At 40.8% G+C, this 26,907-nt stretch overlaps 2 protein-coding genes across 8 annotated transcripts; both read right to left on the bottom strand.

The window, feature by feature from the left end:
* Window positions 1-1,937: 1,937 nt before the first annotated feature.
* Window positions 1,938-4,936, bottom strand: LOC110629819. 3 transcript variants are annotated; one of them, XM_043949598.1, is made up of 5 exons: window positions 4,871-4,936; window positions 4,016-4,208; window positions 3,968-3,983; window positions 3,266-3,389; window positions 1,938-2,502 (listed from the first exon to the last, which is right to left on the bottom strand). In XM_043949598.1, exons 2-5 carry the CDS (start codon window positions 4,050-4,052, stop codon window positions 2,350-2,352), a joined length of 330 nt encoding a protein of 109 aa, XP_043805533.1. In that variant the 5' UTR covers window positions 4,053-4,208; window positions 4,871-4,936; the 3' UTR covers window positions 1,938-2,349. The 3 variants fall into 3 exon arrangements, with proteins under 3 accessions (XP_043805533.1, XP_043805532.1, XP_043805534.1); XM_043949597.1 differs by having other exon boundaries at window positions 4,016-4,933; XM_043949599.1 differs by having other exon boundaries at window positions 1,938-2,499; window positions 4,016-4,933.
* A 236-nt stretch (window positions 4,937-5,172) lies between these two features.
* On the bottom strand, window positions 5,173-8,909 carry LOC110629818 (putative pentatricopeptide repeat-containing protein At1g16830). 5 transcript variants are annotated; one of them, XM_021776964.2, is made up of 3 exons: window positions 6,189-8,909; window positions 5,399-5,557; window positions 5,173-5,321 (listed from the first exon to the last, which is right to left on the bottom strand). In XM_021776964.2, exon 1 carries the CDS (start codon window positions 8,260-8,262, stop codon window positions 6,286-6,288), a length of 1,977 nt encoding a protein of 658 aa, XP_021632656.1. In that variant the 5' UTR covers window positions 8,263-8,909; the 3' UTR covers window positions 5,173-5,321; window positions 5,399-5,557; window positions 6,189-6,285. The 5 variants fall into 5 exon arrangements, with proteins under 5 accessions (XP_021632656.1, XP_021632660.1, XP_021632657.1 ...); XM_021776968.2 differs by having other exon boundaries at window positions 5,173-5,317; XM_021776965.2 differs by having other exon boundaries at window positions 5,173-5,600.
* Between the last annotated feature and the right edge of the window lie 17,998 nt (window positions 8,910-26,907).

Below are 26,907 nucleotides of genomic sequence, written 5' to 3'. Positions count from 1 at the left end.
CTTTCCTTTCCTTCTATAAATTGTAGATAGTTAAATAGTTGAAAAGGGAAGGATCTGCCGTCAAACATTTAGAGTCACTTTAGAGTCCTAATAATTTAAGGAAATTTTTGTCTAATATAGGTTGTTAATGCACTTTAAATATATATATATATATATATATAATTATCATTTTCTTCATAAATGTTTGCAAGATCTAACATATTTGATTTGTTTTTTTATTGATTTATATATTTAATAATGATTCTTATTAATGCACTCACCGGCTTAATTTGGTGATAAGTGTATTTGAATAAATTTGAGAGATCTCATATTCTACCTTTTAATTTTTAATTTTTATTTTTTAAAAAAATATTATTTTTATTAAATTAAGAAATTTAGATAAAGAGAAACCTTCACGGTATAGTATAATTTTTTTTTCCTATTGTAGATATCTGTTATACATTTTTCTTTAAAAACTTTTACTTTTTATTTTTTTTATTTTTGCTAATACTATGATAAAAAAAAATAATTAATGTACGTTTTCTTCTTATTATTATTTCATTTCAAATTTATTAATTATTTTAATAAAACTTAAAGTTAATCATCCAAAAAATTTTATATTTCTTATTTTATTTAATTATACTCTATATTAGTGTTATTTGTACAGTTAATAATTAAGAGAATTATAACATCTCACCATGTCATATTAATAAAGTTTAAAATTAATAGCAGAAAAAATATTTTATACTTTAATTTTATTATAATTTTATTTTATATTTTTATTTTTTATCAATTAAATTTTATTTTTTAATATTTGAACAAATGAACCTAGCCTTACATGTATAATTGGAGACTTATAAAATTATTAAATTATTTTTTTATTATTAAATATATTTAAAAATTATTATTTATATTATTATTTTTTCATTTTTATCAATAATTTAATAATAATAATTTATTTTATTTTATTTTAACCGATTTTCTTAAATATGTTTAATATACTTACTATTTAACATTATTTTTAAAATTATTGTTAAGAAAATAATCTCATTAAATATATTAATTATAAAATATTAAAAAATAATTTAAAATAATATTTAACATATTTCAGCTTAAAAATATAAAAATAATAAAGTAATGTTTTAGATTTTTTAAATTATTTTTTTAATTCTCAAACACAATACTGATCAATCATTTTTTTTTAAAATTATACTTCTATTTAAAGTGAGTTTCAAAAAAATTAATAATATATAAATTAAATTAGGATTTGATTATTTAAGCTGACGTGGTTTAAAAAATATCTAATTTATTTAAAGTCATATAAATTCCAATCTCCATTTTCCATTTTCTTAAAATAAGATTTTATTAATAAAATAAATAATTATTAAAAATATATTGTTATAATTCTATTTAAAATTTAAAATTATTATAATTTTATTTTAAATTTATTGACATGACATATTGAAAGTAACAATTCTGTTAATGTTTAAAGATTCAAACAATAGCAAATTACAATTGAAAAAATTTTTAAAAGATTATAATTAAAATAATACACGACATAATTGCAATAAAATACAATTTTTTAACGATTAACTATAAAAATTATTAAAATTCATTTAACTTTTATTTAAAATAAAAATTTTATATAAATTTAATTCAATCTAATTATTTACTATCAATTTTCTTATTTAGAATAGGTGATTTTAATTGTTATTTTCAATTACAAAATTTAAAATTAAAAAATAAAATTATGAATAATTTCATAATTTTTTTTATTTTTTTGAAATAAAACGAAAGCTGAAATCCAAATAGAATAATTTTTATTGTAAATTTATTTAAAATAAATTAATTTTATGTAACATAAATTAATTTTAATAATCAATTATATGGTAATTTAATTCACTTTTTTAAATGTTATAGATAGATAGATATGTATAATATTTAGTAAACAATATAAGTTGAATCCCATAACATGGAATTGTTGCCTCTAAAAATCATAATTCCCTTTTTTTTCCTTAGCCAAAAATCATAATTCCTTTCCGGTAATTGGCACTGAAAGGGAAAGGTAGGAGAGGAGGGGACAGTTTTTAGGGACTTTAATGAATAATTCTAAATCTATCTATCTAAAAATTGGAAGGGTTGATTCGGACTTGATACGATTCAGCTGCCATGTGTTGCGTCAATCATCCATTGATTGGGTCCATGAACATCACCTAATGAACAGAGATTTCAATAATAAATCAGAAAACCAGAATTTTACAGAGGAGATTGAATTTCTGAGGATATTTCTCATGTTCATGTATCTAGGGCATTTCGGCTGTTCCATTGACAAGCTCCACAGAGTTAAAAGGATTAGGAGCACAATACAATTCAGCTGAACCTTGCAACACCCCACATCAGCATACAAGCGTCCAGTTTGAACCTTTTCATATCCACCAACTCCCATAGAGCAAATCGAAGGGGCATAAAGATATCTAAACGAGGATTAACCACATTGTTACCACCATGATTGACATCAACCTGCTTTCAAACCACAGTCGGTATCTATTTCAATACAGGAAACATAAAGAGCAGTAAAAAAAATTTTAAAAAGAAACAAACAAGAGGCAAAACAATTAATGATTATTAAAATGAACAAATAATTAAAATTATGTATTAGCTGCCACAACTTATTGTACAGCTTAAAAAGTCCAACAAAAAAACAAAGTACTTAGTACAGTTGATATCAAACAACTAAGTTCCAGCAAAAGAACATAATCTTAGCAGTGGAAAAGATATAATAGATCAACAATCACGAGGATTATCATTTCTCTGTACAAAACAACGTTTTATAGTAGACAAGGCACTTTACTTTCTACTCTCGTGAATCTCAGAAAGAGAGCGTGTCACAAAGCACAGAACGCCATGACTACAAATAAAAGACGGTGGACCATTCCAACTGCAGTTTATTCGTGACTGTACAAATTACAGGCAGCAGAACTAACATCCCAAGCATATCTATCGTAATGCCATACAATAACAATTTTTTGTCAGTTCATACTACATTACCTCCTTCCAAAACTCAAAACTGAGATTGTATTTAAAATTTGTTAAATCAATTCCCAGTAAAAGCTATTCTAGATCAGATAATGTTACATCAAATAGCAAAACCATGAACCAATTATTTCAATAATATAAAAACAAAGACATAGTAACAAGAGAACTGCAACGACTGCCTAACATCAATCTATTATAGAAAATAATAGGCATCCCACTTAAGTTAAAAAGAGTGGAGAAAGTTGCACACCTCATTCAGGTCATGGAATAAGTGGGTTTCCCTCTCAGAAGTTAGCCAACATTGCAAGAATATCATCACTCTCAGTTCCAAGTTGGGAAGCAATGCAACATAGTTATAACAGTGGCAGCAGTGTCTAAATCAGATGGCACCCCAGATGGATATAGTACAGTCAGTATTGTTAAAGGCGAAAAAAGGCAAGAGGCAACGCGCCACCCTCTCGGCTCGCCTGACTGAGGTGAGGCAGGCACCAGAGGTGCAAATTTCTTACTCTTTCTTGCTCTTAATACCATCAACTAGGTATGTATCTCCTCCTCTCTATCTCTCTTTTTCTTCTTTCTCCTCTCTGCTCTCCCTACTAGACCAGCATAGCAGCATGTCTTTTCTTTTTTTAATTTCTTTCCTCTTCTCCTTTTTTCCTTTCTCTTTCTCATCCTCTCTTCTCTCTTTGCTCGACCTGGCACAACAACAAATCCTCTTTTTTCTTTTCCTTTTTTTGTTAAATTTTTCTCTCTTCTTCTATTGCTGCAAATAATATATATATTTCATTTCAATATGTACTTTTTCCTTTGAATATGGGTATTCATTGAAGTGTTTATATGTATATATATGTATATTTAAAATATATAACGAAATTTTGGCTTTGTTGCCTTTTTTTAAAAAGGCATCATCTCGCCTCTCGCCTAAGGCAATAGAGGATCTATCACCTCTTACCTTGATAACATTGAATACAGTAGATCCAGAGCACCTCTAACACATGAACGCTTGTGACAATGGAACTAGTTTGATTAATTGGCATTGATAAGACATGCCAGCAGAAGAGACAAGCTCCACTTAATTTGCCTCCTCTTCATCATCATCCTAGTCTTCCTCCTTAAAAAGGTGCCTCCACATTGCCCAACAATTTTTTTGGCTTTGTGACCTTCCTTCTCTTCCCCACCCCACTTTCTCCCTCCTAGAAATTTTCAGTGCATGTTATTGGAAACAGTTTATGTTTTCTATGCATAATTATGATTTTGAGAATAAACAAGTTCATATTTTCAATTTATTTAGAACAGGTATCTTATATTAACGATGAAAATATTTTACACATTTTAATGTATAGAAATCTAAGAGAGATAGCAAAATGATATTGAAATAGCTTTGAGTTCCAGGCTTCAATTTGTCATTATTCAAGTCCATAGAATCCCTGCAAAGGATGATTTCACACTTCATAGGAGGATCTCACTTTACATTAAAACTCCGGCAGCAGTTAATGAGAGAGGAAAGTATAGGGCTAAGATTAATCCTTCAAATTAAAATTAATATTTAGCTGCCTATAGTTTAGAAATGAACCACATGACATGGTACATGCTTCTCAGTAAAATTCATGGGTGGTTAGGAATTAAACCAAATGAAATGGACAACTTAAGTGGTAAAAGGACATTGTCCAAGAAGCACTTCTAAGTAATATATCTTGCTTACATTCGCTAAATTACAATGTCAGTGAAATCAACTACAACATAAAGTAAATAAACTGCAACATAGAACAAGAGTCCACAGGTAAGTTTTTTGGCATGACAAGATAATAAAATAAATGAGCATGCAAGTGAGATCAAACACAAGGCATGATAATACCTCCTTTCTTGTGGCATTCATTAAATAATCATGTGGCATGATGTAATACCTCCTCTCCAGTGACTGCACTCACCATGAGTTAGCAGATCATTAGCTAACCATTCAAACTTAGTTAAAATTTGAGTATTTGCCTTTAGATTACAGCCAAAAAAAAACACATGTGTACAGTTATTGTAAAAGGATTCTGTGAACTTGTTGCTCTTTCCAGATTGAATGTGGAAAATAAATTTAAAAAATTATAAAAATGAAATATTGAATAGGCCTATATCAGCCAAGATGTAGAATGCCAAAGAGTGTCATGCCTGTCAAAAGTGAAGAGCTGAGCTCACAATCATCCTCTAACTGCCTGCTCATAGGGCCTTCTCAAATCTCAACTCAACAAATCATGGGATTGGCAGTCAAACTCTTTGACATCTCCTGGTATTCTCCATTGAAGTTGGCCCTTGCCTTCCTTCAATATCTCACCAGCAATTAAAATCAGGTTAAAAATTTGAAACATTAAATGGGTTAGGGCTTTTGCAGCATTACCTCTCATGGTAAAGGGAGTGAGTGGAAGAGCTGATGGGACTTGATGGATTGAAAGAGCTTGATGCTTTATGAATTATGATTGCAGGTTTGAGAGAGACAGGCTTCATCTTTTTGGAGAGTGACACCCACAGCAGTGGCTAGCAGTAGAGGAGCCTGGGGCTATGCAAAGGCCAAAATCATTAAATGGCCACTTCTAGCCCAACTTGGGAAAACAAGGCCAGTCAACAAGAACAAAGATGGAAATAAATAAATAAACTAATAAACGTATGCACCAACATATCAAGAATACCAAATCCCAAATATAATCCCTTAGAGTAAGAAATGAACTGCATATTCAGCATAGTCATAAATAATATAAATATAACACACTTCAAACAAAACTCTTAACGAAGTTAACACTTGGCCTTACATAAGCATATAGAAAAGTAAGTGGCTATTTATATTCTTAGCCAACTCTGAAAAAGGTGGCAACATCTCCTCCTCCCCCCCCCCCCCCCAAAAAAAAAAAAAAAGCTCATTCTTGAATTAAGTAAATAAAATGATAAGGATGAAATATCTGAAACAAGCAAAGGATATCATTCAAGCCTATACAACTTTGAATCTCCTCACAATAACAGTAGCACAATTCAGATTAACATAGCTAAAGGTGGATATCAAAAAGTTATTAAAAATATATACGTTAAACTAACGGAAAAAAATGAATTGTACAAGCCATTATAGAACACAAAAGTATAATAGCCCACTGCAATTCAGAACAAATTAATCATAAAAAGGAGCTTATTGTACATACCTTTATAGTCTCAATATCTGACAGCATGCTAAGCTCTATGAGACTTGAGGATCTGTCATCCATTATAATATGAAAAGACTTCTTTGTTTATTACGACTCAACACACAGAAGCAGCCAAATCAGGAAGTTCATCAGAACTAGATGAGTCTACAAATAGATTATCCTCCAAATAACCTTTCAATAATGAATTATTTGCATCACCTGATTTTACATTATTGGTAAGTCCATCAAACAATAACAGATGCATCACCTCATTACGCATCACCAACAAATTCCACAATTTAATTAATTGGTTAAAGGATGAAGAAGACAGATGAGACTTGAATAGAAAATTGGTCAACCTAAGAAATGTACTGCAATCCAGCTGAACCCCTGACTTTATTATTTCCCGTAGCAACATGTTGACCATTTTAACGTCTCTCTCCACACAAAAGCCATAGAGCATTATGTTATATGTACGTTTATTAGGAGACAGACCAACCTCCTTCATGTGGTTATACAAAGCAAAAGCTTCTGCAGTCCTTCCACTTTTGAAAAGCCCACGAATGGCAACTGTATATGATACAACATCTAGTGGGTACTTCTCTGAAATAGCTGTTCTCAATAATTTGATAGCTATATGACATTTATCATTTTTCATAAGCCCATCTATTATTGAGGTATGGACATGAGCATCAAGGCCACTATAATTCATGACCATCCCTAGGTATACATTTACTGCCTCATTCACTCTCCTTATTCCACATAGCCCTCTAATTAATCCAACGAAGCTGTAGTTATCAGGCTGAAAACCCTTATCAATCATATCATTATATAGCTCCACAGCAAAATTTGGAAAACCAGCTTTACATGAGTAATTTAAAAGTGAGTTGCACACCACCAGATCTGCTTCTACAACAAGTCCTCTAACCAACTTGGGTAAAAGATTAAACCTCCTAGATGAGCATATGGTTGATAATAAAGAACTGAAAGTATAACAATCAGGTACCAAATTCCATTTTGACATACCCAGAAATAGATCTAGTGCATCATCATATCTTCCAATCTTAGATAAACTATCTATCAACACATTACAAAGAAGCAAGTCAGGAACGTAACCTACAGATTCCATGGTATTCAGAATACCAAATGCACCAGTAATCATTCTGGCTTCTATGAATCCTTTGAATAAAGCTGTATAGGTTACAATATTAGGAGAACAACCACTTTGAACCATCTTCTCCAACAAAAAAGATGCAATATCAGGTTGATGCAGTCTACAGAACCCATCAATCAGCATACTCCAAGCATTCACAGACAAAGAAATCCCCCGAATAACCATTGCACCCAACACTTGATATGCCTCCAGTAACCTACCCACTTTGCAAAAACAATTCAAAACCATCTCAAAAGTCTCGACATTAGGATAATACCCTTGCGTCAACATAATCTGTAGTACATCCTTAATATTAACCAAATCATTCAACTTGCACAAATTACTCAACAAAATACTGAAACTTAAGAAATTTGGAAACTCCATCTCTTTCAAAACCTTAATTCCTGCATCCACATGCCCAATCTTAAGCAAAACATCCATCACCACATTATGTGCAAATGTATTTGGTTTAAAACCAACACTTCCCATTTCCTCAAAAGTTTCAAAAACCATAGAAAACATTCCTCCACGCCAATAAATCCTCAACAAAAGCAAGAAAGTTTGTGCCTTTGTAATTAAACCAACACTTTCCAATTCTTTAACAATTCCTTTAACAGTCTTGTAACGATTAGTCAATCGAGCAACCACACTAACCATGTAATCAAATGCTTGTTTATCATGAAAGTAATTATGTTGCTTCGCACACCAAATAAAAAAACTCAAAGCAATCAAATCAGAACGGCAATTCAATAAGGTGGAGTGCACAATCTGAGGTGTGAGAAAAACTTTAAGATTTTCTCGGGAAAAAAATTGGTGGGTTTTGTCATTCATACTGAGGCATATCATTGGTGATGAAAAAATATTGCAGGCTGAGCTTGATTTAAGGATGCAGATCTTCTTCAGCGAGGGTAAAACTCTCCCCTTGTATCTCCATAACATTGTTATGGTTGCTTAAATATACAAAAGGGCAATCTGACAATGAAAAATTCATGAATTATGGAAGGGCAGAGGTGCAGGAAACTGAGGTATGCTTACATTCCCAGAGTTGGGATAATGTTGGAGATGTCCTGCTAGCAGTTGGGACGGGACGACATAGTGCAGTGGCCTTAAGCAGTGTTCCCTCGCAATTGAGAGGGAGCTTCTCATGGGAAGCCACGAACTAGTCGTTGATGTAGACTGAAAATAAGAGATGGCAAGGAGCAGCACCCGCGTGACTGAGGACAAGCGGCCAGCGGTGAGGCGGGGCGTGGACAGCGGAGAGACTGGACCAGAGGCGAGGACGAGCACACAGATGTACGACTGGACAAGACCGAACGAGCTCGCAGATGGAATAGCAGCACCGGCGTGAGGGACGACTGGACCACCGAACGGGGACGCAGCAAGCAGAGACGATGGAGAGAGAAGCGAGGTTAGGGTTTAGTACGCTTGCCTTATTTTGGAAATAAGTTCAAATTGTAGTTTCATGCAGAGCAAAATAAGCTCAATTTTAAAAATTCCGCTACAAAGTCTTCAGAATCGGCCAATTACGCCCTGGTCTTGTCGGAATACCAATGCTCGTAATACACAAATGACAACCTAATAAAAGGGAGTGGAGGATTTATAAACTATAATAACCAAAGGACTACTTTGTCTTATATATTGAAAACTTATGTGATTGTTTAAATTATTAAGTATCGGGTGGTTTTGTCTTCTCGCTCAGCTATTTTTTCTTGGGTTTTTTTAGCCCTTTTTTTTTGCTTTTTTTCCAGCGTTACGATGATGTTGTCTTTGAGAAGATGGCGAAAATTTTATTGACCAGTCTTGTTAATCAGACCCCCGAAGAAAATGAGTATGCTTAGTTAGAATTGTCGTGTGTTGGGCAATCCTCGAGCACTGCAGTTGTTGGAATTCTATGTGAGAGATAGGAGACTAACGTTTATTTTTTTAATAGAAACTTTTTGTTTGTCTTCTAAAATTTCTGAAATAAAGACTCGTTTGGATTATGATAACTTGTAGCTGTTGATTGTATAGGGCATAGTGGGGGCTTGGCGTTACTCTGACGCTCAGTCTCTCATGTTTCTGTTTTGAAGTTATTTTCACATTGCATTGATGTTGAAGTTTCTATTGACGGTATTGGTTATTGGAGGCTTACGGGTTTTTATGGTCAACCTAATTGCTTGAGGCGAAATGAAACTTGGAATCTCTTTCGTAACTTAAAGGATTGTAACCCCTTACCTTGAGTTTGTCTTGGTGATTTTAATGACTTGCTGTCCACAAGAAGATAGAAGGGAGGCCACAACTACGTGCTTTAATTCAAGGTTTTCGTGAGATTATTTGTGATGCAGGTTTGACTGATTTTTCCTATGGGAGGATATCCTTTTACGTGGGAGCATGGTAAGGATTTTGATCATTGGATTGAGGAGAAATTAGATAGGGTTTTGGTATCTAACGGTTGTGTAACGATCCAGAAATCAGACTGCTACCGGCGCTAGGATCTAGATCGACATAAAGTCGCCGGGACCCGTAGCAAGCCTTAATATACGTCCTGTATACCTGTTTAATCCCATACATGATCATACATTTACATAAGAATTTAAACTTTTTATTTCATTCACCAAGCTCAACCTGTGCATGCACAACTCATAACCATAAAACCCCACACTGGAGCCCTCATCAAATGCTCCAATGGGGTAACATATCATATTTTAAGCTTGGATTACATAGGCATCATTAAACATTTCATTAAGAGATCATGTACCAAAAAGGGATTAACATACACTAGGGCCAAGCACAATTCTAAACCTCCATATACATCATTGCATTACATTTCTGTACTATACGTTACATTACAATATTTTTCATGTCCACATCTAGCTATTACATAAAACATGACTTTACTCTAGCTGACCTCCTGGTCTATCCCGTATCTGCAAACCTGGGGTTAAGGGAATGGAGTGAGCTACTAGAGCCCAGTGAGCAGAATAATAAAACATTGTATTTAAAACATATGATCTCATGGAATGCATCACATCACAAACAAATCACAATCAAGGATGAACTTGTCACCAATAGCCCTCTACACATTCCAATAGTGCCAGGGGCGTAGAATGGGCCTCACTGGTCTTTCTCTTACATAGTGCCAGGGGCGTAGAATGGGCCTCACTGGTCTTTCATACAGTATCATCACTATCTCATATCATACCATATCATAGTGAGGGCTAAAGGATCATCCAATATTCATCCACATCAACAACATAACATGCAATGCAACATATTCGTGAATTCTAATGCAAGCACCCTAGTATATTTTATGGCATTCATGATGTGTGAATCATGCTAAAACTTTCATTATTTTACTTTGTAACATAAGGAGTCATTCTACTCACCTCAGGCTAGCTCTGAAAAGACACTGAAGCAGCTATCTCACTGCTGGGGTCCTCGGTTCCTCGAGTCCGAACCTACATAGGTGGACTCAAATGAGGGACCAAACATACATGAACATGACTCTAAACTACTCCCCAAAAACCCCCTAAAACACCTTAAAACAATCATAGAAATCATGCAAAGGAAGGCTAAACAGGGCACTTTCGGCGGCAGGTTCGGCGGCCGAAAGTCCCTCCAGAGCCGAAAGTCATGCACCTTCGGCGGCACTTTCGGCGGCCGAAGGTTCCTTCCAGATCTGAAACTCGTGCATGTTTGGTGGCACCTTCGGCGGCCGAAACTCCCTTCCAGAGCCGAAAGTCCACTTTCGGGGGCAAGGTTCGGCAGCCAAAAGTTTGCTTCCATAGGCAGGTTCGGCGGCCGAAAGGGCCTTTGGCTGCCAAACCTAGTGTAACGACCCGAAAATCGGACCGCTACCGGCGCTAGGATCCAGATCGGCTTAAGGCCGCCGGGACCCGTAGCAAGCCTGACATATAACCTGTAAACCTGTTTAATCCCATACATGATCAACAATTTCATAAAAATTTAAACTTTTCTCATTCCATTACCAAACTCAACCTGTGCATGCATAACTCATAATCATAATCATCAACCCCACATTGGAGTCCTCATCTATGCTCCAATGGGGTAACATACATACATTAAATTTGGTTTACATACAACATTAATAAACCATTACATTTGAAAGATCATGTATCAAAAGGGTACAACTAGAGTCAAGCACTCTCTAATCCTCAATAACATCATTACATTACATAACTATTCAAGACCTTACATCATTTTACAATTTATCATGTCCACATCTAACTATTTCATATTACAACTTTACACTTCTTGACTTCCTGGTCTAGCCCGTACCTGCAATCTTGGGGGAAATAGGGAGAGGGGTGAGCTACTAGAGCCCAGTGAGCAGAATAGTAAAACATTTAAATCATATATTAAAATTTCATGCTTTCATGGAATGCAACACATCACAAACAAATCACATCAAGGATAGTGTTGTCACCAATAGTCCTCTACATTCCAAGGTGCCGGGACGTAGAATGGGTCAATCGGACTTTCTCTTAAACATAACATATCATAACATTCCAAAGTGCCGAGACGTAGAATGGGTCAACCGGACTTTCTCTTACATAATGCCGGGACGTAGAATGGGTCAACCGGACTTCCATACCATACCGTACCATATCATATCACATCGTATCATATCACATCGCATCATATCAAGGACTAAGGATCATCCAACATCCATCCACATCCATCATAGAATTATGCAATGCAGCATATTCATGAATTCTAATGCAAACAACCTAGGATATCACATGGCATTCATGATGCATGAACATGCTCAAACTTTATAATTTATTTGCTTTAAAACATAAAGGTTTATTCTACTCACCTCTGGCTATCTCTGACAATAAACTGGAGCAGCTGACTCACTGCTGGGGTCCTCGGTTCCTCGGGTCCGAACCTACACAGGTGGACTCAAATGAGGGACCAAACATACTAGAACATGACTCTAAAATACCCCCCAAAAACCCCCTAAAACACCTCAAAAAAATAAAAGAATTCATGCAAAGGAGGGCTGAACAGGGCACTTTCGGCGGCAGGTTCGGTGGCCGAAAGTCCCTCCAGAGCCGAAAGTCATGCACCTTCGACGGCACTTTCGGCGGCCGAAGGTTCTCTCCAGAGGCGAAACTCATGCATGTTCGGCGGCACCTTCGGCGGTCGAAAGTCCCCTCCAGAGATGAAAGTCCACTTTCGGGGGCAGGCTTTGGCAGCCGAAAGGCTGGCCTCCACAGGCTGGTTCGGCGGCCGAAAGTCCCTTCGGCTGCCGAACCTGAGTTCTCCCAAAGTGGCAGAAACTCGGCTCTCATGCACATTTCACCTCCCAACCTTCCAATCAAGCATTCAACTCAACCAAAACATGCATTTACACTTCCATAAACATATAGGGGTCTCAAACTAACCTAAACCCCAACAAAAACACAAAGCACAAACACATTCAACTCATATTGTCCAAGAACTCACATATAACCCTAACCATGATCATCTAACCTAAACATGCACTTCTACTCCATGAATCAACTTAAAACTTGTTTAAAACATATAATGAGCTCGAGATCGACTCTTACCTCTTGAAGATCGAGAGAGAGTGTGACCTAACTTGGAGATTTGGGGAAGATGGATTCCTGAGGTCTCCAAGCTTCACAACTTCGATCTAAGCTTGAAATCTTCAAAAACAAAGTTAAAACTCATAAGAAAACATGAAAACTCGAAGGAAGAAGCTCAAAATCAACAAGGGATGGTGGAGAGCTCACCTTGGCCGAAAATGGGGAGAAAAGTTCGCCCGTTTCGGACAAGGGACCCCTTTATAGGTGGCTGGACAGGCCACTTTCGGGGGCCTAACGTGCCTCCGCATGCATGCCATGTTCGGCGGCCGAACATAAGGTTCGGCAGCTGAACCTGGACTTCCCTCACTTATGCCTTCGGGGGCCTAAAGCACTCCCGAAGCGCATGCATGTTCGGCGGCCGAACTTGAGGTTCGGCGGCCGAACCTGGGTCTTCCTCCAAGGCTATTTTCATGCAAAAACTCATTTTCTTTCTTGCTTAAAAACATAAAATACATTAAAACATTTTATAAAAACATGGTTTTAAAGGGTTTCCGACATCCGAAATTCCACCGGACGGTGGGAATTCCGATACCGGAGTCTAGCCGGGTATTACACCTGGGTTCTCCCAAAGTGGCAGAACCCAGCCTCCTCATGCACATTTTGCCTCCCAAACCATTCAAACATACATTAGCTATTCTACAACATGCATACTCAAGCAAATAAGCTTATAGGGGCCTCAAACTATCCTAAACCCCCAACAACAACACAAAACATACATATACAACACACATTAACCATACAAGCACATAAATCTAAACATGCATTTCTACCCCCAAGAACCTTCATGAAACTTAACCAAAACATGAAAAGAGGTGAGGATCTACTCTTACCTCTTGAAGATCGAGAGGAGAGGCGATCCAACTCGGAGATGGGAGAGATCTAGCTCCTTGGGTCTCCAAGCTCCAAAAACTTGATCTTTAGCTCAAAACTTCAAAACCAAGTTAAAACTCGTTAAAACTTGAAAGATTTGAGGAAATCATCAAAACCAACCATAGGAGGGCATGGACTCACCTCTGGCCGGAAATGGGGAAGAAACTCGCCCATTTTCGGCCATGGGGCTTCTTATAGGGGCTAGCCAGGCCACCTTCAGAAGCCTAAAGTGCCTCCAAAACTCATGCAAGTTCGGCGGCCGAACCTGGAATTCCCTCCATGGTCTTTTTCATTCAAAATTCAATTTCTTTCTCACTTAAAACCTTAAAATGTATTAAAATATTTTATGAAAACATGGTTTTACCCTTCTAGAGGCTTCCGACATCCGAGAATCCACCGAACGATAGGAATCCCGATACCGGAGTCTAGCCGGGTATTACATTCTCCCCCCCTTAAGAACAATAATCCCCGAATGTTCCTCAACTAGCACATGCATAGCATAAAACGTAGACATACACATAAAACACATAACACTAACCTTAGAAGAGGTGAGGATATTGCTGGAGCATGGACTCTCGTGTCTCCCAGGTACACTCCTCGACGTTGTGGTGATTCCAAAAGACTTTCACCATCGGGATTTCCTTGTTCCTTAGCTTTCTGATCTGCGTGTCCAAGATCCGCACTGGCTGCTCAACATAGGTGAGATCTCCAAGGATCTCCACATCAGGCTCACTAAGAACCTTATCCGGATCTGACACGAACTTTCGTAACATGGAAATATGGAAAACCGGATGGATTCTCTCCATAGAAGCAGGTAAGTCCAACTTGTACGATACATTCCCAATCTTCTGCAAGATCTCAAAGGGTCCGATGTACCGTGGAGCTAGCTTACCTTTCTTCCCAAACCGAATCACCCCTTTCATAGGAGACACCTTGAGCAATACCAAATCCCCCTCCTGAAACTCTACTTGCCTTCTACGGATATCTGCATAACTCTTTTGCCTGCTTACAGCAGTCTTGATCCTTTCTCTGATTATGGGCACTACTCTACTGGTGATCTCTACTAGGTCAGGCCCTGCCAAGGCCCTTTCTCCAACTTCCTCCCAGCAAACAAGTGACCTGCACTTCCTTCCATACAAAGCTTCATATGGGGCCATCTCTATACTAGCATGATAGCTGTTATTGTAGGCAAACTCCACCAAAGGTAGATGCTGCCTCCAAGAACCGCCAAAATCTAGCACACACATTCTGAGCATATCCTCTATTGTTTGGATGGTCCTCTCTAATTGTCCGTCCGTCTGAGGATGGAAAGCAGTGCTGAAGTCTAGCCTGGTACCCATAGCACTCTGTAGACTCCGCCAAAACCTGGAGGTGAACTGGAGCCCTCTATCAAACTCTATTGAAACAGGAACCCCATGCAACCTGACAACCTCATCAACATATACCTGCGCCAACTTGTCCACAGAATAACCACTCCTGACAGGGATGAAGTGAGCAGATTTGGTCAGTCTGTCCACAATCACCCATATGGAGTCCAATCTATTGGATGTTGCCGGTAACCCCACCACGAAGTCCATAGCGATATTCTCTCATTTCCACTCTGGAATAGGTAGTGGGTTAAGCATTCCAGCCGGCTTCTGATGTTTCAGCTTCACCCTCTGACATACTTCGCAGGCTGACACGAACTGTGCCACTTCTCTTTTCATAGCTGGCCACCAATAAACTTTCTTTAGATCTTGATACATCTTGGTGGCTCCAGGGTGAACACTGATCTAGCATTATGAGCCTCTCTCATAATGTCTCCCTTCAGACCCACATCATCTGGTACACACAATCTATTCCCATAGCGGAGGATCCCTTTGCTGTCAAATCTGAACTCTTCATTCTTGCCTGACTGAACAGTCCTGGCAATCTTCACTAACTCTGGGTCCTCATGCTGTTTCTGAGCCACCTGCTCCAGAAACACGGGTGCCACTCTCATCTGGGCTATCAAAGCACCTGTACGAGACAACTCTAGCTATAGCCCTTCATCAATGAGCTTATAAAACTCCCTCACCACCGGTCTCCTCTCTGCTGAAATATGAGATAGACTGCCAAGTGATTTCCGGCTTAGGGAATCTGCCACAATGTTCGCCTTACCCGGATGGTACTGAATCTTGCAATCATAGTCACTAAGCAGTTCTACCCATCTTCTCTGCCTCAGATTCAACTCTCTCTGACTCAAGATGTACTGCAGGCTTTTATGATCTGTGAAGATCTCACATTTAACCCCATAAAAGTAATGCCTCCACATCTTGAGTGCAAAGATTACAGCTGCCATCTCCAGGTCATGTGTAGGATAATTCAACTCATGCTTCTTCAGCTGCCTAGAAGCATAAGCAATCACCCTTTCATTCTGCATCAACACACAACCCAGTCCCACACGGGACGCATCGCAATACACTGTGAAGTCCTCATTACTGTTAGGCAGAGCTAACACCGGTGCTGAAGTCAACCTCTTCTTTAGCTCCTCAAAACTCTCTTCACACTGGTCAGTCCACACAAACCTCTGGTTCTTTTTCGTCAATCTGGTCATAGGAGCTGCAATCTTAGAGAAGTCCTGAACGAACCTCCTGTAGTAACCTGTCAAACCCAAGAAGCTCTTGATCTCTGTCACTGTAGTGGGTTTAGGCCAGTTAGCTACAGCTTCCACCTTCTTGGGGTCCACTTCGATTCCATTTTCTGACACAACATGCCCCAAGAATGAAATACTCCTCAACCAGAACATACACTTGGAGAACTTGGCATACAAGCCGTGTTCCCTCAAGGTCTGCAAGACTAACCTCAGATGATGGGCATGCTCCTCTGCATTCCTGGAATACACTAAGATATCATCTATGAAGACAATAACAAAGTGATCCAGATACTGACTGAAAACTTTGTTCATGAGGTCCATGAATGCTGCAGGGGCATTGGTTAACCCGAACGGCATTACAAGGAACTCATAGTACCCATATTTGGTCCTGAACGCTGTCTTTGGCACATCTTCTTCTCTTATTCTCAGTTGATGGTACCCGGATCTTAGATCTATTTTGGAGAAACAACCTGCTCCTGCTAGCTGGTCAAATAGATCGTCGATCCTAGGCAACGGGTACTTGTTCTTGGTAGTGACTTTGTTCAACTGCCTGTAGTCGATACAAAGTCTAAGGGATCCATCTTTCTTTTTCACAAACAGCACTGGAGCACCCCAAGATTAGGTACTCGGTTGGATGAAACCCTTGTCTACCAGCTCTTGCAACTTGTAACGACCCGAAAATCAGACCGTTACCGGCGCTAGGATCCATATCGGCTTAAGGCCGCCGGGACCCGTAGCAAGCCAAACATACATCCTGAATACCTGTTCAATCCCATACATGATCAAAACATACATAAAAAATTTGAACTTTTCTTTCTATTCAAATGCCCAACTCAACCTGTGCATGAACCACTCATAAACATAAACATTAACCCCACATTGGAGTCCTCATCAATGCTCCAATGGGGTGACATAATCATGCATCAAGTTTGGTCTGCATAAAACATCATTAAACCATTACATTTGAAAGATCATGTAAACAAAAGGGATTAACAACATACTAGGGTCAAGCACGATCCTATCCTCAATATCACCTTTACCCTTCTAGAGGTTTTCGACATCCGAGATTCCACCGGACGGTAGGAATTCCGATACCGGAGTCTAGCCGGGTATTACATTCTTCCCTCCTTAAGAACATTCGTCCCCGAATGTTCACCAAAAAACATAGCATGACATAAAACAATGAACATACATACAACAAAAACACATAGCACTTACCTTAGAAGAGATGAGGATATTGCTGGAGCATGGACTCCCGTGTCTCCCAGGTACACTCCTCAATGTTGTGGTGATTCCAAAGGACTTTCACTATCGGGATTTCCTTGTTCCTTAGCTTTCTGATCTGGGTGTCTATGATCCGCACTGACTGCTCAATATAAGTGAGATCCTCTTGGATCTCCACATCAGGCTCACTAAGAACCTTGCCCGGATCTGACACGAATTTCCTCAACATAGAAACATGGAAAACCGGATGGATTCTTTCCATTGAAGCAGGTAAGTCCAACTTGTACGATACACTCCCAATCTTCTGCAAGATTTCAAAGGGTCTGATGTACCGTGGAGCTAGCTTACCCTTCTTCCCAAACCGAATCACCCCTTTCATAGGAGACACCTTGAGCAGTACCAAATCCCCCTCCTCAAACTCTACTTGCCTTCTGCGGATATCTGCATAACTCTTCTGCCTGCTAACAGCAGTCTTGATCCTCTCTCTGATCATGGGCACCACCCTGCTGGTGATCTCTACAAGCTCAGGCCCTGCCAAGGCCTTCTCTCCTACTTCTTCCCAATAGACAGGCGACCTGCACTTCCTTCCATACAAAGCTTCATATGGAGCCATCCCTATGCTAGCATGATAGCTGTTATTGTAGGCAAACTCTACCAAAGGTAGATGCTGCCTCCAAGAACCGCCAAAATCTAGCACACACATTTTGAGCATATCTTCTATTGTTTGGATGGTCCTCTTTGATTGTTTGTCCGTCTGAGGATGGAAAGCAGTGCTAAAATCCAGCCTGGTACCCATGGCATTCTGCAGACTCCACCAAAACCTGGAGGTGAACTGGGGACCTCTATCAGACACTATTGAAACGGGAACCCCATGCAACCTGACAACTTCATCAACATACACCTGCGCCAACTTGTCCACAGAATAGCCACTCCTGACAGGGATGAAGTGAGCAGATTTGGTGAGTCTATCCACTATCACCCATATGGAGTCCAATCTGTTGGACGCTGCCGGTAACCCCATCACGAAGTCCATAGCTATATTCTCCCATTTCCATTCTGGAATAGATAGTAGGTTAAGCATTTCAGCCGGCTTCTAATGTTCCAGCTTCACCCTCTGACATACTTCGCAGGCTGACACAAACTGTGCCACTTCCCTCTTCATAGCTGGCCACCAATAAACTCCTTTCAAATCTTGATACATTTTGGTGGTTCCAAGGTGAACACTGTATCTGGCATTATGAGCCTCTCTCATAATGTCTCCCTTCAGACCCACGTCATCTGGTACACACAATCTATTCCCATAGCGGAGGATCTCCTTGCTGTCAAATCTGAACTCTTCATTCTTGCCTGACTGAACAGTCCTGGCAATCTTCACTAACTCTGGGTCCTCGTGCTGTTTCTGAGCCACCTTCTCCAGAAACACTGGGGTCACTCTCATCTGGGCTATCAAAGCACCTGTACCAGACAACTCCAACTGCAAACCTTCATTGATGAGCTCGAAGAACTGCCTCACCACTGGCCTCCTCTCTGCTGAAATATAGGACAAACTGCCAAGTGATTTCCGGCTTAAGGCGTCTGCGACAACATTCACCTTACCCGGATGGTACTGAATCTTGCAATCATAGTCACTAAGCAGTTCTACCCATCTTCTCTGCCTCAGATTCAACTCTCTCTGACTCAAGATGTACTGCAGGCTCTTATGATATGTGAAGATCTCACATTTTACCCCATAAAGGTAGTGCCTCCACATCTTGAGTGCAAAGATCATCGCGGCCATCTCTAGGTCATGTGTAGGGTAATTCAACTTGTGCTTCTTCAGCTGCCTAAAAGCATAAGCAATCACCCTTTCATTCTGCATTAGCACACAACCCAGTCCCACACAGGACGCATAGCAATAGACTGTAAAGTCCTCATTACTAGTTGGCAGAGCTAACACCGGTGGTAAAGTCAACCTCTTCTTTAGCTCCTCAAAGCTTTCCTTACACTGGTCGGTCCACACAAACCTCTGGTTCTTCTTAGTCAGTCTGGTCATAGGAGCTGCAATTTTTGAGAAGTCCTGAACGAACCTCCTGTAGTAACCTACTAAACCCAAGAAGCTCTTGATCTCTGTCACTGTAGTGGGTCTAGGCCAGTTAGCTACAGCCTCCACTTTCTTGGGGTCTATCTCGATTCCATTTTCTGACACAACATGCCCCAAGAATGAAATGCTCCTCAACCAGAACTCACACTTGGAGAACTTGGCATACAAGCCATGTTCCCTCAAGGTCTGCAAAACTAACCTCAGATGATGGGCATGCTCCTCTGCATTCCTGGAATACACTAAGATATCATCTATGAAGACAATAACAAAGTGATCTAGGTACTGGCTAAACACTCTGTTCATGAGATCCATGAATGCTGCAGGGGCATTGGTTAACCCAAACGGCATCACAAGGAACTCATAATGCTCATATCTGGTCCTGAACGCCGTCTTCGGCACATCCTCTTCCCTTATCCTCAGCTGATGATACCCAGATCTCAGATCTATCTTGGAGAAACAACCTGCGCCTGCTAGCTGGTCAAATAGATCGTCGATCCTCGGCAATGGGTACTTGTTCTTGGTAGTGACTTTGTTCAACTGCCTGTAGTCGATACAAAGTCTAAGGGATCCATCTTTCTTTTCCACAAATAGCACTGGAGCACCCCAAGGTGAGGTACTCGGTCGGATGAAGCCCTTATCTACCAGCTCTTGCAACTGTTCCTTAAGCTCCTTCAATTCAGCTGGTGCCATCCTGTAGGGAGGGATAGAGATCGGTCTGGTTCCAGGCATCAATTCAATTTCAAACTCTATCTTCCTAGCAGGTGGTAAACCTGGCAGCTTGTCTGGAAAAACATCTAAGAATTCAGTAACCACGGGCACTGAGGCGGGCTCTCTGACATGACTATCGAGCTCTCTCACATGAGCTAAAAAACCCTGACAACCCCTCCTGAGTAGCCTACGAGCCTGTAGGGCTGATATCAAACCTCTAGGTGTACCCCTCCTGTCTCCTCTGAAGACAACCTCTGACCCATCCTGACATCTGAATCTGACTACCTTGTCTCTGCAATCCAAGGTAGCACCATGGGTAGATAGCCAATCCATCCCTAGAATGACGTCAAAATCTGTCAAATCTAGAACCACAAGGTCGGCGGAGAGGCATCTTCCCTCAATAAAAACTGGACTACACTGGCAGACTGACTCTGCCACTAACGGGTCACACTTGGGTCCACTGATCCATAGGGGACACTCTAACCCAGAGACCATCAATCCCAACCTCTCGACGGCTCTCGGAGCAATGAAAGAATGCGATGCACCAGGGTCCATTAAGGCATAAACATCAGAACAACCAATGATGAGATTACCTGACACCACTGTGTTTGATGTGTTTGCCTCCTACTGAGTCATGGTGAAGATCCGTGCTGGAGCTGATGGACCTTCACCCCTGAATCCCGCTGAAGAAGAGGCTGCCCCTCTCCCTCTACCTCTGCCACTAGCCTGAGTCGCGGCTGGAGCCACTGGCTGAGCCACACTACTAGAAGCCGTCTGCTGAGACTGTGCCATAAAAGCTGCTCTAGGACACTTCCGTGCCATGTGTCCCTCCTGCCCACATCTGAAGCAGGCTGTCGTCCCAACCAGACATACTCCTTTGTGCGGCTTTCCACACTTCATGCATACTGCATTATTTGCACCTGAGCTCGAGCCACTCCCCAATCCCAGACCTGACTTGATCTTACTCTAGAACTTGCTCTTTTTGGACTTCCTGTGGCCTCTATCCCACTTCTTACTGCCTGAACTCAGAGAAGAAGGGTCAAATCTTCCCCCTCCTGGGGTCTTGGAACCAGAAGGCTGTGCTACTGACTGCTTGACTTTCCCTTCGATGATTGCACTAGCCTCCATTCTCCGAGCCATATCCACAATGGCATGAAAACTCTCCCTCTCTGATGACTGAATCAAGGAGGAATACCTGGAATGGAGCTTCATGATATACCTCCTTGACTTTTTCTGATCAGTATCTAGATTTTGCCCAGCAAACGGCAACAGCTCCAAAAACCTGTCGGTGTACTCATCCACACTCATATCATCCGTCTGCCTCAACTGCTCAAACTCAATCATCTTCAGCTCCCTTGAACTGTCAGGGAAAGCCCATCCTGCAAACTCATTTGCAAATTCCTCCCATGATAGGCTGTCCAATCTTGGGTTCACATAGCTCTTAAACCACTCACGGGCCTTCTTGCATTTCAGGGTGAACCCTGCCATCTGAATGGCTCTACTGTCATCAGCTCCTATCTCATCTGTAATTGTCTTGACCCTCTCAAGGTACACAATCGGGTCATCACCGGTTTCATACTGGGGAGCACCCAGCTTCATGTACTCGGTCATCTTGACCTTGCTCCCCCTAGATGAGCTAGGTTTGGGGTCTTGGGTTATTGGGACAGTAGGTTCTGCTGGTGGTGGAGGAGGTGCAATATTCCCTGGGGTAGGGTTTGCTGGACCTGGGTAGAAAGATGGGGGTGGGTACATAGGGTACTGTGGGTAGTAAGGTGGGTATCGCATATAAGAGTGGTAAGGATTAAAACTGGGGTGATCCGATGTACCTCCCATCGAATACCCGCGATTATGAGAAAAGGGTGGGTGCTGGGGTGGCTGAACAAATCCCGAGGCCTGGGTGCCTCCTTGGGACTCTCCCATTCCCTCTTCCGACATACTTACTCCGAGAATGCTATCCCTCCTCTAGTCCATATCCATCTCATCCCCTACCTCCTCTGACATTCCTCCTTGCACCATACCCCTTCTGCTTACATCAAAACACCTTCTAGGGTCCCTTGATGCTCTCTCCCTACTTGATCTGCAGGACATTGCCCTAGGCAATGCTGAAGGACGGGCATCTGTGCCCTCTTCCTGAGGTGGTACTCTAGTCAATCTTGCAGATCGACGAGTTCCTCTCATCTTGCTTACTGAAAAACAATACCCAACAATCAAACATTAGCATCAAATGGTTCATGTGCAAACACATGAACCCGCATCACATATATCACATATCATAGCATAACATTAATGCACATGCATATAATCATGGCATTTCACATAATCATACAAGACAGGACTCTACATCCTATCCTAGTGGACATGATTTTCCTATTGTGCTTGACCTTCTAAAACATCTATAAGCCCGACACTCTAGGTCCGACCATATGAACCTAGGGCCTGATATCAATCTGTAACGACCCGAAAATCGGACCGTTACCGGCGCTAGGATCCAGATCGGCTTAAGGCCGTCGGGACCCGTAGCAAGCCAAACATACATCCTGAATACTTGTTCAATCCCATACATGATCAACACATACATAAAAAATTTGAACTTTTCTTTCTATTCAAACGCCCAACTCAACCTGTGCATGAACCACTCATAAACATAAACATTAACCCCACATTGGAGTCCTCATCAATGCTCCAATGGGGTGACATAATCATGCATCAAGTTTGGTCTACATAAAACATCATTAAACCATTACATTTGAAAGATCATGTAAACAAAAGGGATTAACAACATACTAGGGTCAAGCACGATCCTATCCTCAATATCACCATTTCATTACATGACTATTCAATACATTACATCTCAATATTCTCATGTCCACAACTAACTATTACATAGAATACTTCTAATCCTGCTGACCTCCTGGACTAGCTCGTACCTGCAAACCTGAGGGATTAAGGGAGTGGGGTGAGCTACTAGAGCCTAGTGAGCAGAATAATAAATCATAGTATTTAAAATATATGATATCATGGAATGCATCACAGCACAAACAATTCACATCAAGGATGAACTTGTCACCAGTTAACCCTCTATACTGTCTAATTGTGCCAGGGGCATGGTGCAGGCTCGCCTGGACTTTCATAGCATAACATACATGTCCAATCATACCGGGGGCGTAGTGCAGGCTCGCCCGGACTTTTCTCTTACATAGTGCCAGGGGCGTGGTGCAGGCTCGCCTGGACTTCCATAGCATATTATCATCATATCATGTCATAACATATGAGGGCTAATGGATCATTCAACATTCATCCACATAGACAACGTAATATGCAATGCAACATATTCGTGAATTCTAATGCAAGCACCCTAATACATTTCATGGCATTCATGATGCATGAATCATGCTAAAACTTTCATTGTTTGCTTTTAAATATAGAGAGTTATTCTACTCACCTCTGGCTAGCTCTGACAAGACTCTGAAGCAGCTAAACTCACTGCTGGGGTCCTCGGTTCCTCGGGTCCGAACCTACACAGGTGGACTCAAATGAGGGACCTAACATTCATGAACATGACTCTAAAATACTCCCCAAAAACCCCCTAAAACACCTTAAAACAATCATAGAAATCATGCAAAGGAGGGCTGAACAGGGCACTTTCGGCGGCAGGTTCGGAGGCCGAAAGCCCCTCCAGAGACGAAAGTCATGCACCTTCGGCGGCCGAAACTCTCCTCCAGAGCCGAAAGTCCACTTTCAGGGGCAGGGTTCGGCAGCCGATACATGCTACCACAGGCAGGTTCGGCGGCCGAAAGAGCCTTCGGCTACCGAACCTGAGTTCTTCCAAAGCACAGAAACTCAGCCTCTAATATGCACAAAAGTCTCCCAATCCATTCAATCATGCATTTTCCTATTCTTCAACATGCATACTCAAGCATACAAGCTCCTAGGGGCTTCAAACTATCCTAAACCCCAACTACAACACATCAAACATGCATAAACAATCCACATTGCTTATAAACACACATATAACCAAAAACTCATCATAAACCTACTCAAGCATTTCTACCCCAAGAAACTTCATAAATGTAACGCCCCGGAAATCCGGACCGCTACCGGCGCTAGGATCCGGGTCGACTTAAGGCCGCCGGGACCCGTAGCAAGCCTGACATATAACCTGTAAACCTGTATAATCCCATACATGATCAACAACATGCATAAAAATTAAAACTTTTCTTCATACATACTGTCATCAACTAACTCAACCTGTGCATACTCTGAACATATACATAACATAGTCCCTCTGTGGGATCTCATCAAGCCTTAAAGGCAAAACAACCTGTGTTGAGTTAGTTTACATAAACATCATAACATAAGATCATGTATATACAAAAGGGATTAACAATATATTATGGTCAAGCACAACTCTATCCTCAATAACCTCATTACATAACATCATAATACAATTGTCATGTCCACAAACTAACTATTACATACATATGACTTTTTCTCTTCTTGCCTTCTCTATCTATCCCGTACCTGCAAACCTGGGGGTTAGGGGAGAGGGGTGAGCTAGATGCCCAGTGAGTAGAACTATAAAAAGAATATTTAAAACATGCTATCATGAAATGTGTCACTGCACAAACAAATCACACCACGGATGGACTGATTCAAAAATCCCTCAACTCCATGCCCGGCCCTATTATGGGCACCACAGGACTTCGTATTGCCCGGCCCTATTATGGGCACCACAGGACTTCGTACTCGGAGTTATTGCCCGGCCCTATTATGGGCACCACAGGACTTCGTATTGCCCGGCCCTATTATGGGCACCACAGGACTTCGTATTCAGAAGGCTAATGAATCATCCTAATGTCCATCCTCTATCATCTATCACAACAATACAATGCAGCATAGTCGTGAATTCTAATGCAAACAACCTATAATATGATCATGATGCATGAAGCATGATAAAAGCATTTCATTTCTTAATTTAAAAGGTTAAGTTTAGTTCCACTCACCTCTGGCTGACTCTGACAAACTCTGTAGCAGTTGGCTCACTGCTGGGGTCCTTGGTTCCTCGGGTCCGAACCTACACAGGTGGACTCCAATGAGGGACCAAACATACAAAAACATAACTCTAATATATTCCCCAAACACCCCCTAAAACATCCTGAAAATATCACATAGAGATATGCATGAAGTGGCTGAACAGGGCACTTTCGGCGGCACCTTCGGCGGCCGAAAGTCCTGGACAGATCCGAAAGTCAGGCACTTTCGGCGGCACCTTCGGCGGCCGAAAGTCCCAGACAGAGACGAAACTCAGGTAGGTTCGGCGGCACCTTCGGCGGCCGAAAGTGCCAGACAGAGACGAAAGTCTCTTTTCGGGGGCAACTTCGGCAGCCGAAAGGCCTGCCTCCCCACCATGTTCGGCGGCCGAAAGTGCCTTCGGCTGCCGAACCTGGTTTCTGCCAAAGGGCAGAAACTTGGCTCATTTGTGCATTTTCGCCTCCAAACTCACCAATCATGCATATATCTCAACCAAATCATGCATACAAGTTCCTAGGGGCCTCAAAATATCAAATACCCCAACTACAACACTTCAAACACCCACAATCAACACACATTGACCAAAACATCAATATTAACCCATAACTCAACATATAACCTAACATGCATTTCTACCCATAGATCTAGCATAAAACTTACTTAAAACATATAAGGAGCTTAAGATCGGCCCTTACCTCTTGAAGATCGATAGGGAGACGACCTAAACTTGGAGATTCACGAAAATGAGCTCCTGAGTTCCCAAAGCTCCAAAACTTGGTTTAAATGTTCAAAACTTGCAATGTGAGTTTAAAACTCAAGAAAAATGGAAGAGATTTGGAGGAAGAACACAAGAGTTGCAAAGGGAAGGTTGGAAGCTTGCTGTGGCTGAAAATGGGAGAAAGCTCGCCCATTTCGGCTAAGTGCCCCATTTATAGGTGGCTGGCCAGGCCACGTTCGGGGGCCGAATGTGCCTCCGCATCCATGCAATGTTCGGCGGCCGAACTTGACTTTCGGCGGCCGAACCTGAACTTCCCTAACTCATGCTTTCGGGGGCCTAACGTGCCTCCAAAACGCATGCATGTTCGGCGGCCGAACTTGACTTTCGGCGGCCGAACCTGGGTTTTCCTCCAATGCTATTTTCATGCAAAAACTCATTTAGTTTCATACTTTAAAACCATTAAAAACATGAAAACATTTTATGAAAGCATGGTTCCACCCTTCTAGAGATCTCCGACATCCGGGATTCCACCGGACGGTAGGAATTCCGATACCGGAGTCTAGCCGGGTATTACAATAAAACTTGCTTAAAACATGAAATGAACTATGGATCTACTCTTACCTCTTGAAGAACGAGAGGAGAGACGATCCTAGCTTGGAAGTGGGGAGAAATCTACTCTTTAGTCTCCAAGCTCCAAAACTTGCTCTTTTGCTCAAATATCTTCAAATCAACATAAAACTAGTTA

The sequence above is a fragment of the Manihot esculenta genome, chromosome 13 (genome assembly GCF_001659605.2).
Source record: "Manihot esculenta cultivar AM560-2 chromosome 13, M.esculenta_v8, whole genome shotgun sequence".
Taxonomy (NCBI): Eukaryota; Viridiplantae; Streptophyta; class Magnoliopsida; order Malpighiales; family Euphorbiaceae; genus Manihot; species Manihot esculenta.
Note: the sequence above shows the minus strand (reverse complement) of the source record. Positions and strands in the feature narration are given on the sequence as shown.

Coding starts and splice junctions, on each gene's coding strand:
- LOC110629818 (XM_021776965.2), bottom strand. CDS start 8,262: ATGTTATGGAGATACAAGGGGAGAGTTTTACCCTCGCTGAAGAAGATC.
- LOC110629819 (XM_043949598.1), bottom strand. CDS start 4,052: ATGCCAATTAATCAAACTAGTTCCATTGTCACAAGCG. Junction 2,503..3,265: donor TATTCCATGACCTGAATGAG/GTGTGCAACTTT, acceptor GTGGTTTGAAAG/CAGGTTGATGTCAATCATGG.